Consider the following 15,374-nt stretch of genomic DNA (forward strand, 5'->3'; position numbering starts at 1 on the left):
CGGGGCTGGGATCCCTCAGGATACAGCAAAATTTGTTCTGGGTGTGGTCTCTCAAATGGATCTCTTATCATGACCACATTTTCTGAAGTTTGATTATAAAATGCATTGTAAAGTTTGTATTAATAAACCTGAAGTAGAGCTTGGCCAACAATGAATTAACAGTTCTCTCACTAACCTACAGTGACAACAGACCAAGTATAAACAGGAGCAAAATATGCAGATGTAGTCATTTGTATTAATGTCTCTCATTGAGGTCTTGATTATAGCCTGTGTTTCCCCCATTGTCAACCATTTCAGTATAGGTAGATCATCATTATGTGCATTTTTTAACATGGTCTGGTTTTCCATTGCATCTCGGGCTCAGAGGAGCAGTGTATCACAAACGTCATTCTTCATTGAACGATTCGAGCCCTCCATTTATCTATAAGCACCGAATAAATCATGTTTATATTACAGTTAAATGGATCATTACTGGACAACATCCAACAATAAACCTATTCTATCAATACATTTTCTATAGATTTAAAAATGTATGATGTAGAGTGGACACCTACGTGCTTGGGCATCACCTAAAGAGTCCCCCGGTACCTGAGAGCTTGTGGCTCACTCTGAATTTGCAAAACATCCATACAAACTGCAGAAACACGACTAATGCCAGCCTTTTCTCTAAGAATCGTTTTCCTCCCTTGTAAGTTTTGTTTCGATATAAATCCCTTAGCATTTAAGTTTTGAAAACCTGAAATGGATCCAGACTGTTGAGATGAGGTATCTGACACCCAAGCCCTAGAAATAAAAAGACATGTAAAACTGCTTGCATTTTAATACAACTGCCCACAGAGCCTTATTTTAGAGCAAAAACCAGAACTGATTAATTGGAAAAATCGGTAGCTTTATTGGTCAAAACAGGACATGGTGGATATTTATTCGACATCTTGCTCCACAACGGTGGTCTTTTCGCTGACGTAGATGCCATCCAGGAACTTCCTGATGTCCTTCTTTCTGACCGTAGTGGCCTGCTGGATCAAGGCCGCTGAAAATACACAGTGTGAATGTATGCTTTAATGTGGTGCTTTAATATCATTTATTCCAACAGGTGAGGTGAAAACTTAAAGAAGAAAAGTCATCAATTAAGCATCTCTGTGTTTAAAATATTTCACAGGTAATTATTGGCCCTGTGTAACCATATAGTAGGTGATCATATCACTTTGGTAGATTTTATGTTTCTAATTACTGATAAAACAGTCAAACTAAAGTTATTACAATGTTGTTTGATAACCTGCCATGTTTTGATGATTTCAGACCGCTTTCATTTAGTAGATGTGAGTATTTGAAAAATACCACCTTGACAAATAAAATGTGTCGTACTTTGCAAGACCATATTATCCAAAAAGCATGTTCACTATCAGAACTAATGTTTTGTTTTGAAAAATGGAAAAAATTTTGGAAACAAGGCAGAACTTCAGCACTGGATTGGTATCTGCTCCAAACACTTCAACAAATTTCACTCTTGGGTTTTTTGAGGATAACAGATGTAAGTTATAAAATATTTCATAAAAGGTGTATTCACTCATGACTCAGGTTAAACATTTTTATCCATAATTCACCTAGAATGTCACATCTATTGACGTTTGTAAATAAACTCCAAAATCTTTGGAATAATCAAAGCAGAAAGAAAAGGAACAGCTTGTCTTCACATGCTCCAAGACATAAGAAAATGAAATGAACATGCAAAGCTAAAGAGACACTGCGACATGGGACGTGTTCGACGGCATCGTCTAACCTCTACGAGTGCAGGCGTAACTTTTACTGATCCGGCTCCACTACTGTTCCCTTCTCAGATACGTAAATACCATCCAAGAACTTTCTGATATCCTTATTTTTCACTGTGGTGGCCTGTTGGATCAGAGCAGCTGGAACAGAGACAAGTTTGGAGGGTGAGGAGCACATCACATCAAACACAGGATCACAATAACCACAAAGAGGTCAACAAACTAAGGGGTACCAGGGTACAGATAGTTTGTTTTTTTTTGCTCTGTACTCGAAATTTAAGATTGAAAGAAAAAAAAACTGTTCAATCGCAGCACTAAAGAAGGGTTTACATCAATAAAAGAATGTTTAGATTTAAATCTGCCAATTTAGGAGACCAAGATATGTAGAAAATAAAATAATTATCTTGTTCATCTCTTTGAATTTGTCTTTTAAGGTGAACAATAAGAAGTGGACTAAAGACAGCTTGGGATTGATTAAACCCCCTTAAGAAATTAAGATGGATCAGTCTGTTGTGAACCTAAATTCAAGTAAGTGCTAAGTACGGAGCAAAAATCTGTCACTCTCCTAATAAACATTTCTGTTTAACTGTGGACAAAGGTGCTGGCTGGTGAGTCTGCTGGAGAGAAACTGGGCTGAAGAATGCAACTTAATGAAATGGTATCGACTTAATCTCTGTACAGATTCTACATAAAGAGGTCAAATCTGTACAAAGGGGTTGTGATTTTCAGCATGCAAGTCTTCTGGGTTTGGTTTGCAGTAAATTTGTATTCAGAGCTGTACAGACGATTCATGCATCAGCATGGTGTCTACAGGTGCAACACTGTCCACACTGATGACAAACCCGCTCCCATACATAGTGCTCTTTTGATTCATGTATCCAAATAAACACAGTATCAACATACAGCTAATACTCCATGGTGGATGAGACACTTAAACTTGAGCCATTAATCTGTTTGACTGTGTGGTGATTGTGAAAGGCTTCTGAGATTGGCACTAGATAAGTAAAAATATCTAGACTGTGGTCAGTTTTTGTACAGAAACTGTAGACAACTTAAGTAAATAGTTTAACCCAGGAATCTGGACTTTCAATGAGAGCTGGTTATTTAGGAAATTTACTCTTTAGTAATCAGATTATTTAAGAGCTCAATCCTCAGTATATAGTGTAGCTGTTGGTAAGATGTCACAAATTGCTTGCTTTTGTAAAGAAACCCATTTCTTTCCGTTTTATAAACACAGACACCTGTTTTTTTGAATTACATATAAATAACTGAAAACCATCAAACACATTACACACACTTGGCTGTAATGTTCAACATCCTTTCTGTCACTGACAAACACTGAGTGTCCCACATACAGCAACAAAGAGGGATAAAGGAGTGCTAATAAAACAAGATGTGACAGGATAAACTACCACACCATATCAATGACTGAAAACTAGAAAAACTAATCATCTAGTTCTGGGATGGAGGTACAAGCCAATCTGCCAATCACGTCACCAACAGACTTCCTGATCTGTTTAATTATTTTGTGGGGTTTTTTGTTTTGTTAATTTTACCCGTCTGTAACATCTGATTTCTTTGCATTTCATTAGTGCTAATCATTTTCTCTGATATGGCTGAAGCGTGTAAGGAAACTGAAGAGAAGTGTATGTTTGTACCTGAGTTTGATACCAGCTCAATGTCATTACCCTCCAGTATAAGCTCGTCCTTCTGGGCAGCTGAGACTGAACAGTTCACACCTAGGAGAGGGGGAGGAAAAAAACACATCAGTTAAAATAAAGAAAAATGACACCATCAAGGAATATGCAAAGGGACTTCACTTCTTTTCAACACCAAGACAAATCATGGCACCTACTCTTATTTAACCAACAGTGGTGGCCAAGAAGCTCTTGTTGGGGCTTAAGGCCAAGATCAGGATTCTGCTCAGAAAGCAGACCTACCAAACACACCTGCAACCACCCAGAGAGCTAACAAGAATTTCTATCAGTTACTACACCTTTGACTTTTTGGGTTGGTGTATTACAGCAATTTGAATGCTTGATGGTTGAGGACGCTGTGGAGCACAGGTCTTTGAAATTAAATTTACAACAGATGTTGAATTATTATTGTCCGGGTCAAGGATCCTTTCACCCTGGGGCCTGTAAAATCTTGGGTGCATCCAAACACTTTTCTTAAAAGAGACAGGCTGTATGTCGTCATGCTCTGTAAACAGGCAGTATGTTGGCATGTCAGACACAGCCATACATTACTGATGCTGAGAACCAACTATTGTCAGTTGAATGACTGACTGGCCAGGACTAACACAGGCCCTGCTGCAACACTACCTTGGAAGGTGGAGAGTGGCTGAAGAAAATGTCAGCAGCTGGTTTGCTTTGCTCGAACTGGCTGCTGATGAAAACGTACATAGAATGAAAGTAACTAAGTTTTAGTATGATTTTTTGATGTTTTAAATCAATTAAGAATTGTTAAAAATTATTGTGATTTCGACAGCAATCCCCTTTTCCCCAACACTTGTCATTGACAGCACTGCTTCTCGTTTGAAGTTGGCGATACATCGGCTGACTAGTTATTTAGCTGGTTCTATGCAACTTGAAAACCAACACCACCAAAATGAGAACGGCCTTCTTTTCTGAAGTTTTGTTAAAAGGTTAAGAAAGTAACAGCCAGACTACTTCTAAAATTACCAGCTGCAGATCTATTTGATAGACCGGATGATGGTAACTTGCCTAATCAACCAACAAGTAAACACAACACCAACATAACGGCAAAATGAAAATGGATCCATCAAATTTCAGTCCTGACAAATCAAATTTACTCCCTCCATTCCGCCACTCGTCTAAAACTGAAATCATTAAGAAACTACCCAAATTCCCATTTCAAAGCAACATTTCTTTAACCAGCAGCAGACTCACCTGTCCTCATTCGGACACGGCGGATGTATTTCTCTCCCAGGAAGTTCCTGATCTCCACCATAGTTCCACTCTCCTGAATGACCACGTTAATGGGAAAATGGGCGTACACAGAACGCATTTTGTAGCGGAAACCCTTCATTCAAACAAAAACAAGAGTAGTAATTAGACAAAGTATTCAAGATTAAGGCTGGGTACAGCTTTATACTGGTGCAGCTGTTTCCTCACCAAAGTGACTCCCTTGATCATGTTCTGGACATGGCTGCAGATTGTGCGAACTGTGGCCAGCTCCTTCCTGTTTCCCCACCATTTATCCACACGAAGCTGAGAAATACACTTAGCAGCTTAGAGCACTTCCATCAAAGAATGAAAAACTAATATGATTCATCTAGAAGTTGGATCAAAAAAATAACCATTCGTTTAACACTTTTGATGTTCCTTATTCGATCTAAATTTCATAATATTTCCTCAATAAACTAGCAATATATTGTATTAGAAATATCAAGAGTTAAATTCACTTTAAGGGACATCCGTCTTTTAAGTCCCTCTACATCATTGATTTAAAAAGTTACTTGCTTTTAAGCATTTCCAAAATAATTAAACCATGGCACAGCAAACCCTAAAAACCTAGTCCTAAGATTTCATCATAACATTTTTCGATCACACCAGAAAGGATATTCTTTCAAAAATTCATTCTCGCACATGGACAATTACAATTAACTTGGGTAGAGATCACTTGTCCAAATACACACAGGCATTACAAGACATTCATCTATCACTTCTTTCACTAGCTCTTTGTGGAGCACTTTTCTGTCTCGTTTATGATGGACAACTACAGCAACATTATGAAATAAAGAATTTCACCATGCCTAGCATTTAATAAGAGAACAAGCCTTGCTCATCCTTACCTTCTTCTGTTTCTTGCCCAGCAGGCTGAGCTCCAGGTTGATGTGGTTGAACTGCCTGACCAGTTTGCCACGGGGACCCTTGACAGTCACTGTCCGGCCCCTCAACTTCACCTCGACTGTGTAACCAAACAGCAAGAAGGGAAAGACATGAATACAGCTGATGACACGCTGCCGTTTCTACCCAAGATAAAGGCTAAATGGATACTATATTATCACAATCTTAGAAAATGAGTGTCTTACCATTGTCAGGGATGTCGACTGTCTGACTGCTGAGAATGGTCTTCATTCTGCAAAGAGAATCAAAAATATGTGAGTTCAGTGATCTGAAGCTTTGCTGGAGTTATGATAATGTACTGCTTCTGAACACATCACTTCAACTCATGCTACAATGTGAAGGTATCATGGTATGACCATCAATGAATGGAAAGGACCTGGACTTATATTTCGTTTGCTGTGTTGGTTTAATGGTTTAAGCTGTGGCTTTGATGTGATCATTGTGATTTCAGCTCACTGGGCAGCACAGACACTGTACGTCAATTCAACTAGCCGTGTGCTAATGCTAACGATTAGCAACACTGAGAAGACAGAGTGATGTTACTGAAATTATCTTCACAGGTACAACTCTGCAACTAAATACGGAGTGCAAGTGACTGCTGAACTCTAACGAGGACGTTAATCTCTAAATATTATTACATCCGCAACCACAACCAAAGACGGCGCAGCAACATCAGGCCTAAGAAACAAGCCTGCCACATACAACCTTCATATTTCTAACAAATTCTACACACAAGCCAAAATACGGGCTGTGAAGTGAAACACAATCATTTTAGCACTTGACCGTTCAAAATTAAGCGATTATCCTGTTTAATGGACATAGATGGATTCAGATAAAAAACAGACAGTAAAATTTAGGCTATCCTCACCTCGCCGGTAGCAGAGGAAAGGAGGAAGGAAGGACGTCACGACGCACAAGTAGAGTACGTACGCGACTTCACTAGGCATTACAAGACGATCGACGCCCTAAAACTAGAGTGATTGTGAGTTCACAATGATTACAAACTTAATTTAATTAATAAAAAAATCTTTAATCATTACTCTGTGTTTGTGCCTTGTTAACTCAAGCTACTAGCGTCTCCAACTTGGGATATATATATGGTTTGCTTCATCATTTGTAAAGTTAAATTAATAATCTTTTTATTTATTCTGTCTGTACTTTTTCTTTTGGGCTTGACGGAAGTCTGATTCTTCCCTGTATTTGCTACAATTTCTCAAAAAAGATTACTCCCTGATTCATTTAAAACTATGTAGATTAAAATATTGACATTTATATTAAATAATTATTTGGCCTTTTTTTCCACAAAAAAAAAAAAAAAAACATGGAAACTGGGATACGGACAACTGTGAAGCTTTTAAAAAGTTTTCATCATATCTGATTTGTTTAATAATCGTTTCCCCCATTGTCACCACTTTTGATGCTATTTTCTTTTCCTTTCTTTTCTTTTCTTTTTTTTATCAGTTGTACGACTCTAATCGTAACCCTTCAACATTTTACTAAGTAGTTCTTTATATTTGCTCCTGATTATTCTGGGGTTGCCTTGTTGATTACGAGCTGAATTTTCAAATGCCGCGGACTTTATGAATCCAACTATTTTAGTAAAACAGTATGATTTCCTTTTATCCCGTTCAACCACAATGACATGAATGCATCGCCAGACCAAAGCAGCAGCACGTCGATGTTTGTTGCCAATGACAGATGCCTGCTAGCCAAAGTCATGTCGCTGCTGAAGCAAAGTTGTTGTGTTGCAGGCCGTTTTTCTACAAACCATCTATGGCTGAATTCCAGAGGCGTAACACATGTGAGTATATCGACTAATGCAGAAATATTAGCACACTAATAAACACTAAGTTTATGAATAACGCATAAACTGCTAGCTTCGACTGTTAGCCTGCTGACAGGCCTGGAGGTTCAACCTGATGTGATGTAACCTTACGTGTGTTTCGTTTATCAACTGCGTGGACACATAAGACTTATTCTAACCTCATAAATCGGTCGGTACACAGATAATCTAAAACGGACTGTGACTGACGTGCACACTTTATGAAGCTCCAGCTTTAAACTCAACCTCAATCCCTCTTCTGCAGATTTACAACAACAGTCTGACAACAGTGGCCAAGTCCTCCCCGGACAGAGCTGATAGAAAGAAGGAGCTCCTGAGTGAGGATGGCCCTGATCTGCAAGACTTCATTTCAGGGGAACTGTCAGAGAAGAGCAAGTGGGCTGAATACAAAGGCAACCTGAAGAGAGAGAAAGGAGAGAGGTATGATCGCATGGATATAAGAAAGTGAGGGTTTCCAGCTTTAACAATGCTCACTGTAGTATCTGTGAGTGTACAGTGTTATAAGAAGGTTCAAAGACCAGATCAGAAAAGATCTTATCACCCAGGCAGTAATGAGCTGAACAAGCACAGGTTTGTGTGTATATGCTGTCAGTTGTTAAGGATATTTAAGAAGTTGCATGCGATCAAGATTCTTCTCCCTTGACATTTTGCTATAGCAAAGCTGCCATTTTTTACCTGTTGGTTTAAATTCATGGAAGTGTTAACATCATAGCATTACCATATTACTGTCCCAATTCTGCTTTTAAACTCTGCAGAAAACTCTAACTTAATTAAAATTCAGGAGGTTAACTGTCACTCCAAATGTTCGTATAAATGTTAAAGGTTTTTCAGGTTGGCTCCATTTAGAAGAGTGGATATTAGATAGAAAAGCTTTATCTACAAGTTTAAATAAGATAAGGGAACTATGATAACCTGACACGCCGGATGGATTTGTCAGTGAGAAACACAGAAACCGGCGTATCCATCTGCTTTGCAAGGTTAGAAGTATGAACCATTAAATGGTAAAAATAAAACTCAAAAGCATATGTGCATCAGAAAACATGTAGAACTACACAGTATTATGAAATGGTGAACATTGCACAACAGCTGTATTCCACTTATGTGCTGAGTGTTTTATGTTATGTCTTGAGGGTAGAAGCTGCTCATCAGCTGGTGTGTGATTTTAGCAGAATCAGTGTCAACAGATAGTGAGTGTGGGTTTGGCCTGAAATTGCTGCTGTTGCTTCAGTTTTACTAGGTAGCAGTTTTTTTTCCTTCAAGACACTATTTTTTTTTTTTTTTTTTGTTTATGTGCCTACAGATTTTTTTGCATCCAGATGCAGAGAGCAGACCACTCTTGCTTATTTACTGAAGGGCTCTGCTTTCATTGTTTTGACAGGCTGCGGCTTCCTCCATGGCTGAAGACAGAGATCCCCATTGGGAAAAACTACAACAAGCTGAAGAACACACTAAGAGACCTCAACCTGCACACGGTGAGTCACACAGACCGGTAACAACAAGCACCACCTGCCCCTTTGGGTAACGTCTACCCAATTCTTCGTTGTTATTTTTTAAAAATATGTATTTGTTTTCTTTCATGAACACGTACTAAGAAAACAGACAATCCAAAAAAGTAAAAAAAGAAAGAAATCTGCACATCTAAGGTAAATAGCCAAATTTTGAGATTAGGCCACATGGTTTCTTGTTAAAAGATGGACATTAAATGTTAAAACAAGGTCTAATAAACAAAGCAAAATGGTTTATAACTAGCACAAATTGCTTTTTACTATTAAGGATTCAGTCGAGAGTCCTAGATCTGCTCTAACACACCTCATTGTAAAATCTCAGTCTGTCAGGGTTCCATTCTCATAGATGGGCACAACGCCTTTCTTCCATTATCTCAAAATTAGCTTTTAGGCAGCCACCAAACTAATAAAACCACTCTATTCATACCTTTGAGCAGAATTTAAGGAGACTGTAGCTTCAAGGATGGCTACAAGTCGATAGGGTCTCCAACATTTTCCAAATGCCTCTGAAAAACAAAGGAAAATACATTTCCACTATGTAGACAAAGTACAACATAACTAGAAGGAATGTGTTGAATAACTGATCAAATTTACTTCTAGTATAAAGAGAAACAGTAAAAAGCTACTGGTATGCCGTTTTACCCATGAGTCATAGATTCTATTGAGTGAACTGTTTGTCATTAAAGAGTTCTTTGTTTTGCACTTATTAACAAGTTTTACTAATTAACAGAGAATGAACATAAAAACATGATGTTGAGAAGCATACATAAGACTGTCACCAGTTCTAAAAGCGTAGAGATGTGAGGAACTATTAACAATGATGACGAGGCCAGTAATCTTATGTCTGTGGGGATTTTTTTGTTTGTTTATTTTAAAGAGCCACTGTGTTTTCTTCCTCAGGTGTGCGAGGAGGCCAGGTGTCCTAACATTGGGGAATGCTGGGGGGGAGGAGAGTTTGCCACAGCTACAGCCACCATCATGGTGAGTGTCCTCATACCCCACTTTGGAAAGCAGAAAATCCCACATAGGTTTTGCATTTAATCCGTTTGCTTAGCCCACAAGCATCTCACTGCACAAATACATTCTAAATAGAGAAGTAGAAATCAGTCATATACATTTTTCATTTATGACAGATGTAAATGCCATACCTCATCTAATGTTTTGAATAATGTTTTCCAGTTCCAGTTCTGCATAAAGCTTTTATTTCTGTAACTCTATATCCATATAGCTTATGGGGGACACGTGTACCCGTGGGTGCAGATTCTGCTCAGTAAAGACAGCTCGTCGCCCCCCACCTCTGGACCCAGACGAGCCGTACAACACAGCCAAGGCTATTGCTGCCTGGGGGCTGGACTACGTGGTTCTCACCTCAGTGGACAGAGATGGTAATGTTGAAATTGTTTAGTGCATCTTTCTGTGATTCCACTTGGGAGAGGTTTGAGAAGTCACTGAATCATGCTAACCCAATAGCTCAGAAAAAATACTACACATATAAACTTTTTTTAATGTTTTCCAAGAATGATGACAGTGTTAATGGTAACATATAAATGTCTACAGAAATGAGAACTTGAAATTAAATTATGTCTTTTTTGTGCAGATATTTCTGATGGTGGAGCAGCACACTTTGCTATGACCGTCTCCAATCTGAAGGAAAGGTACAATTTCTTTTCTGTTATTTTCCCCCCAAATGTTTAAGTCATAGCACTTGAGCAAAATAAATTAATCGGCATGTTTATCATCTTCCTTAAGGAACCCTCAGATCCTGGTTGAATGTCTGACTCCAGATTTTCGAGGTGACCTGGCTGCAGTGGAGAAGATCGCCTTGTCAGGGTTAGATGTGTATGCCCATAATGTGGAGACCGTGAGAGAGCTGCAAAGGTACTCACACTGAAAACATCTTTGTATTCTACTAATTTCTTTGCATTTTGGCTGTTGTTCCTGGTGACAAAGATGATAAATTCTTTAGGTGACGTAAAATTTCTTAGCAACAATAACAAAAATAATAACTTAATGTAGCACTTTTTAAATACAAGTCACAAAGTGTAACCTAAAAACAGTAATAGAAACTAGAGGTGCCCCACATATCAGTAATCAATGAGTATCAGCTGAATTTTATTAAAAGTAATATAGCCATTGATCACTAAAACTGATCACCCATGATTAAAACCCTGTTGACTTTAAAAAATAGTTTGTTAAAAATATTTCTCCATTGTTGAAATATGTGTTGAAACCTGCATTATAAAAACCAATTAGCTTACTTAATGAACTGACATAATGTTACTTTATGATGTGTCAGGATGGGAAATTAACAGTCAGGCAAAGATTAATCAAAATGTCATTGTGATGTGTGAAATGTACCCTAAGAAAAGAAAATCTAGGTTTTTGGTGTGAAAATTAGACGAATACGGTAAAAAATATTAGCACTGTGAGACTAACTGCCTTTTCTTTGAGCGTTAACACGGTTTAGTCTGTTAAATAGGTTAAATAATTTTTAATCTGTTTATAACCGTGTTAATGAATTCACAGGAATTAACACGTTAACAATGTATCATCTCAATGTGAAATTCAGTTCAGATACGTGTTGTTTTGCTCCTTGGAAAGTTTATGTACGTCTCTGTTGAACAAAGTAAGTAAAATGCATGTTGTTGACTGACAACTGCTATACAAAAACACATATGATCAGTGTCAGTATTGGTATTGGTTGAACTCACTCATAGAAAACTGGAATCAGCTGGGGAAAAAAAAAACAGGATTGGGGGATTCCCTATACACAAACTGATGACCAATAAAACTAACAGCCAAAACAGTTAATGAAACCCAAACATCAGTTCAACATATATCACCAAAATCTGGTATAGAAGTATGTGATAATGCCAGCTGTTAAAAAAAATTAAAAGACAACAGCTGTAAGCAGGAAGTTCCACAGCTGTAGGGCCCGTACTGTAATGAGGGCCACTGATGTTTTGGGGTGTCACTGTAGAGTCCTGCTGGAGGAGCCCAGGCAGCGGTCAGGCTCATAAGGAGTAAGTAATGGCAGGCATGTCAATGTTTCTTATTTTTGCCATTAAGACAAACATAACATGGTCATAATGATACACAGGTGAGAGCATAATCAACGTTGGTTTACTAAATGCCTTTTTTACTGAGTTTAATGGATTACAATGAGTGTTTAAAAACTGTTAGAAACTGCTTCTAGGGCAAATTTCAAATATTGAGACTTAACATTACACAAGCTTTTATGATAACTTTCTAATGGTCTTTGCCATTTTAGAAAACTCCTGTTTCATTTGGCTAAAAAGCACAATAATTATTTTTTTACTATTTATTTAAATTACTTTGTGGGATTGAGGTATTGTACTGTCATTGGCAGGATTATGGTAATACATTTTTTCTACAGCAGGGGGAACCAGAGAGCAATTCTCCTTAAAAGTGTAAATATGTGTTTAATTCAAGAGATGAATACACAGAGATTCACAATTTTTTATGATAATCTTGATCCATATTGATTTTAGAGATTATTTATCATTCATCTATGCCGTCTGATTCCAGACATGTACGAGACCCCCGAGCAAACTTTGACCAGTCTCTGAGCGTCCTGAAGCACGCTAAAAAAGTCAAACCCACTGTGCTCACCAAGACGTCCATCATGCTGGGACTCGGAGAGACAGACCAGCAGATACTCGACACACTGACTGGTATATACACATGCTGCTAGAGAGTTATACACACTTCAGTACTTTTATCCTGCTCACACTGCTGCAATGTTTCAGAGCTGCGAGAGGCAGGCGTGGACTGCCTGACCCTGGGTCAGTACATGCAACCCACCAAACGCCACCTAAAGGTCAGTGCGTTACACTTTATGGAGTTTTTTTGGCCTAACAAAGACAAAATTGTTACAAAGATGCATTTATACTTGGTAAAAACAAACATAATGTGACACTGCGTGTTATGATTTAGGTGGAGGAGTACGTTACTCCAGAGAGGTTCGCTCATTGGGAGAAAGTTGGGAATGAAATGGGTTTTGTTTACACGGCCAGCGGGCCTCTGGTGCGATCCTCCTACAAAGCAGGTGAGACACACACTCCATAATTGTTACCTTTAACAGGCACAAGTATAGGGTTAAATATAATCCAATGAATTACAGTAAGCTTTATTTACATACAGAATATATCGGCTGGTTTGCTGAAACTCATTCAGACTAATTAATTGTACAAGGAATGAAACAGCGGGGTTAAAAAGCATAGTTACAAAGTTCTGTGAATTTATTTTGTCCAATTTGATGTAGACTAGAATCGCAGTGTACCTGATTGATTGATATCTTTATTTCAATCATCTAAATGCTAACTTAAAAACCATTTAAAAAAGAATGAAAACAATTGAACAGCCAGAAATAAAAGCAGTTACTTCCACCTGCAAATACTTAATCATCTCACTTTACATGAGCGAAACAGGATGAAGTGCACTTCATGATAGGATTCTGTGTGCTATGCATGATAAATGATATTCTTATGACACAGCAAATTTACAAAAATTGAAAAAACATATGACACATTATATCTAAATAACTAAAGAATAATAAGATACTCCATACTGGGAAAATACAGTATTAATGTATTTATTTACTACAATTTGGTGTCAATTTCACCTCTTTATCACACTTGACTCTTAACTTTTTTTCACCACTGTCCAACAACATTGTTGGACAGTGGTGAAAAAACTTTCAGACTAACTTAATTCTCCCCATTAAACAACAGGTTTGCAGGTTGGTTCACCGAGACAATCCTGACAAAGTAAAAAAAATAAACTGGCTGTAGTTTAAACCTAGAGCTTCAGTCCTTAGAAAACACTTTAAAGAAACGAAGATGAAAAGGCAACAATAACCAAAAAAACCTTTCAGTTTGGGTTGCTATAGTTGATTCTTCTCTACATCATAATGCCCTGCTGAGTGAGGTCAAGCATAGTGGTACATTCACACTTTCAGCCAATAGATTTTCATATCTACCAGTATGGATAATAAGCTTTCTAAGCCATACGGATACCAATATTATGCTGTCATATCATGCATGCCTATGAGGAAATGTTTTGGATAACTTGGTTTTCCAGACCACACTCTCAGCTGTTTTCACACTGTTTCTTCAGTAGCAGCAGCAGCAGCAGTGACATTGATTCTGCAAGGACATTATGTTTAGAATTGTTGAGATGCCATTTCCACTATTTTTTACAGAAATCTCAGCAAATGAATATTCCAGTTACTTTTGAAAATACCACTTGCAATATTTTTTTTACGGTATTTCTGTTATTTTTTAGTGATTGTTTACATTCTGCAAAGATCAAGGCTTTAGCTTTCTCACATTCCTCTTGCATGTAGAAATGATGTGAAACTGAAAATGCCATTCCTTTCTCAGGCGAGTTCTTCCTGAAGAATCTACTTAACAAGAGAAAAGCAGAGGCAACAGCAGCAGAATGAAAGGCACCAATGCAGCAGCTTCTACAACCACTCTGCTTTTTATCTAGCACCTCCCTGTAATAACAAAACACAAGTGCAACCCCTGCTCTACCTTACTTTAACACTGTACGCTTGAAATAGAAGCAACAGAAATTACTATAAAGACTCAAGTGAAATACAGGGACCACTCTTTTGCACTTTCCTCTGCTGTTCAGCTGTTACGGCCCAGAGCTCTGTGTTTAAGAGAGAGATCAAAGAGGGCGAGCAGAAGTTTGAGGCCAGTAGAGATGAAGATAACCTGGGTGCAGACTCGCTCTGTGACACTCCACCAGAAGGAAATACAACTGTGGTGTAAACCATTGCTGTAATTTACAATCTGTGCACCTCGGGGGGGGGGCCTAAATCTCATCCTGCATGAACTCCCTGCCTTCAGGGGCCCCAGACATGATGTGAAGAGCTGCTGATCTTTAACCTGGAGCTCTGTATGTGAGCTCTTTGATGTCTGCTGCTTCAGGACTGATGTTTTAATAAGGCAGGATAAGTTTTTTTGTTTTTTTTTTTGTCAGCATTCTTGCAGCAGTAAATGAGAAATTATTAATGATAAAAAGGTTTTCAACTCCATTTATTTGTCTTTAATTTTATATAACATTAGATAAGTAGTTTTTCACCTTATTCAGCCCTTTGTCATTTATAGGAATTTGATAGTAGTACCTCTACTTAAAAAGAAGTACCTGATTTCTCTGTTCCTGGTACAAACTCTTTATGAGATTAACTCAAATTTCCCCCTGAACATTTCTTTTGCAAACTGCTTCAGACCAAAAAAAACTTACAGTGATTATTTAAAGGAATAATTTACTGGTTTACTTTTTATGTCATTTGTTTTCCAATATTGATTGTGAATAATAAACACGCACAAATCAAAAGACATATTTTATTGCA

The 15,374-nt window shown here is 37.9% G+C and overlaps 2 protein-coding genes across 2 annotated transcripts; one reads left to right on the forward strand and one right to left on the reverse strand.

Moving 5' to 3' along the window:
* Positions 1–868: 868 nt before the first annotated feature.
* rpl9 (ribosomal protein L9) lies at positions 869–6,556 on the reverse strand. Its single transcript, XM_041786411.1, has 8 exons — positions 6,510–6,556; positions 5,827–5,873; positions 5,587–5,702; positions 4,907–5,002; positions 4,682–4,814; positions 3,428–3,508; positions 1,781–1,910; positions 869–1,030 (listed from the first exon to the last, which is right to left on the reverse strand). The coding sequence occupies exons 2-7, from the start codon at positions 5,870–5,872 to the stop codon at positions 1,804–1,806; spliced, it is 579 nt and encodes a 192-aa protein (XP_041642345.1). The 5' UTR covers position 5,873; positions 6,510–6,556; the 3' UTR covers positions 869–1,030; positions 1,781–1,803.
* Positions 6,557–7,317: 761 nt separating this feature from the next.
* Positions 7,318–15,348, forward strand: lias (lipoic acid synthetase). Its single transcript, XM_041785264.1, has 11 exons — positions 7,318–7,442; positions 7,729–7,904; positions 8,863–8,956; positions 9,890–9,970; positions 10,218–10,374; positions 10,587–10,644; positions 10,739–10,867; positions 12,539–12,684; positions 12,760–12,830; positions 12,947–13,058; positions 14,395–15,348. Exons 1-11 carry the CDS (start codon positions 7,320–7,322, stop codon positions 14,454–14,456), a joined length of 1,209 nt encoding a protein of 402 aa, XP_041641198.1. The 5' UTR covers positions 7,318–7,319; the 3' UTR covers positions 14,457–15,348.
* The last annotated feature ends 26 nt before the right edge of the window (positions 15,349–15,374 follow it).

The sequence above is a fragment of the Cheilinus undulatus genome, linkage group 4 (genome assembly GCF_018320785.1).
Source record: "Cheilinus undulatus linkage group 4, ASM1832078v1, whole genome shotgun sequence".
In the NCBI taxonomy this organism is placed as follows: domain Eukaryota; kingdom Metazoa; phylum Chordata; class Actinopteri; order Labriformes; family Labridae; genus Cheilinus; species Cheilinus undulatus.

What these genes read in the sequence shown, in the direction of transcription:
- lias (XM_041785264.1), top strand. Translation starts at nt 7,320, where the DNA reads ATGTTTGTTGCCAATGACAGATGCCTGCTAGCCAAAGTCATGTCGCTG. An exon ending in GAGACCTCAACCTGCACACG is followed by an intron (nt 8,957 to 9,889) that starts GTGAGTCACACA and finishes TTTCTTCCTCAG; the next exon opens with GTGTGCGAGGAGGCCAGGTG. An exon ending in CAGCTACAGCCACCATCATG is followed by an intron (nt 9,971 to 10,217) that starts GTGAGTGTCCTC and finishes ATATCCATATAG; the next exon opens with CTTATGGGGGACACGTGTAC.
- rpl9 (XM_041786411.1), bottom strand. Translation starts at nt 5,872, where the DNA reads ATGAAGACCATTCTCAGCAGTCAGACAGTCGACATCCCTGACAATG. An exon ending in TGGGCAAGAAACAGAAGAAG is followed by an intron (nt 5,003 to 5,586) that starts GTAAGGATGAGC and finishes TGTATTTCTCAG; the next exon opens with CTTCGTGTGGATAAATGGTG. An exon ending in TGAGCTGGTATCAAACTCAG is followed by an intron (nt 1,911 to 3,427) that starts GTACAAACATAC and finishes TCTCTGTTCCAG; the next exon opens with CTGCTCTGATCCAACAGGCC.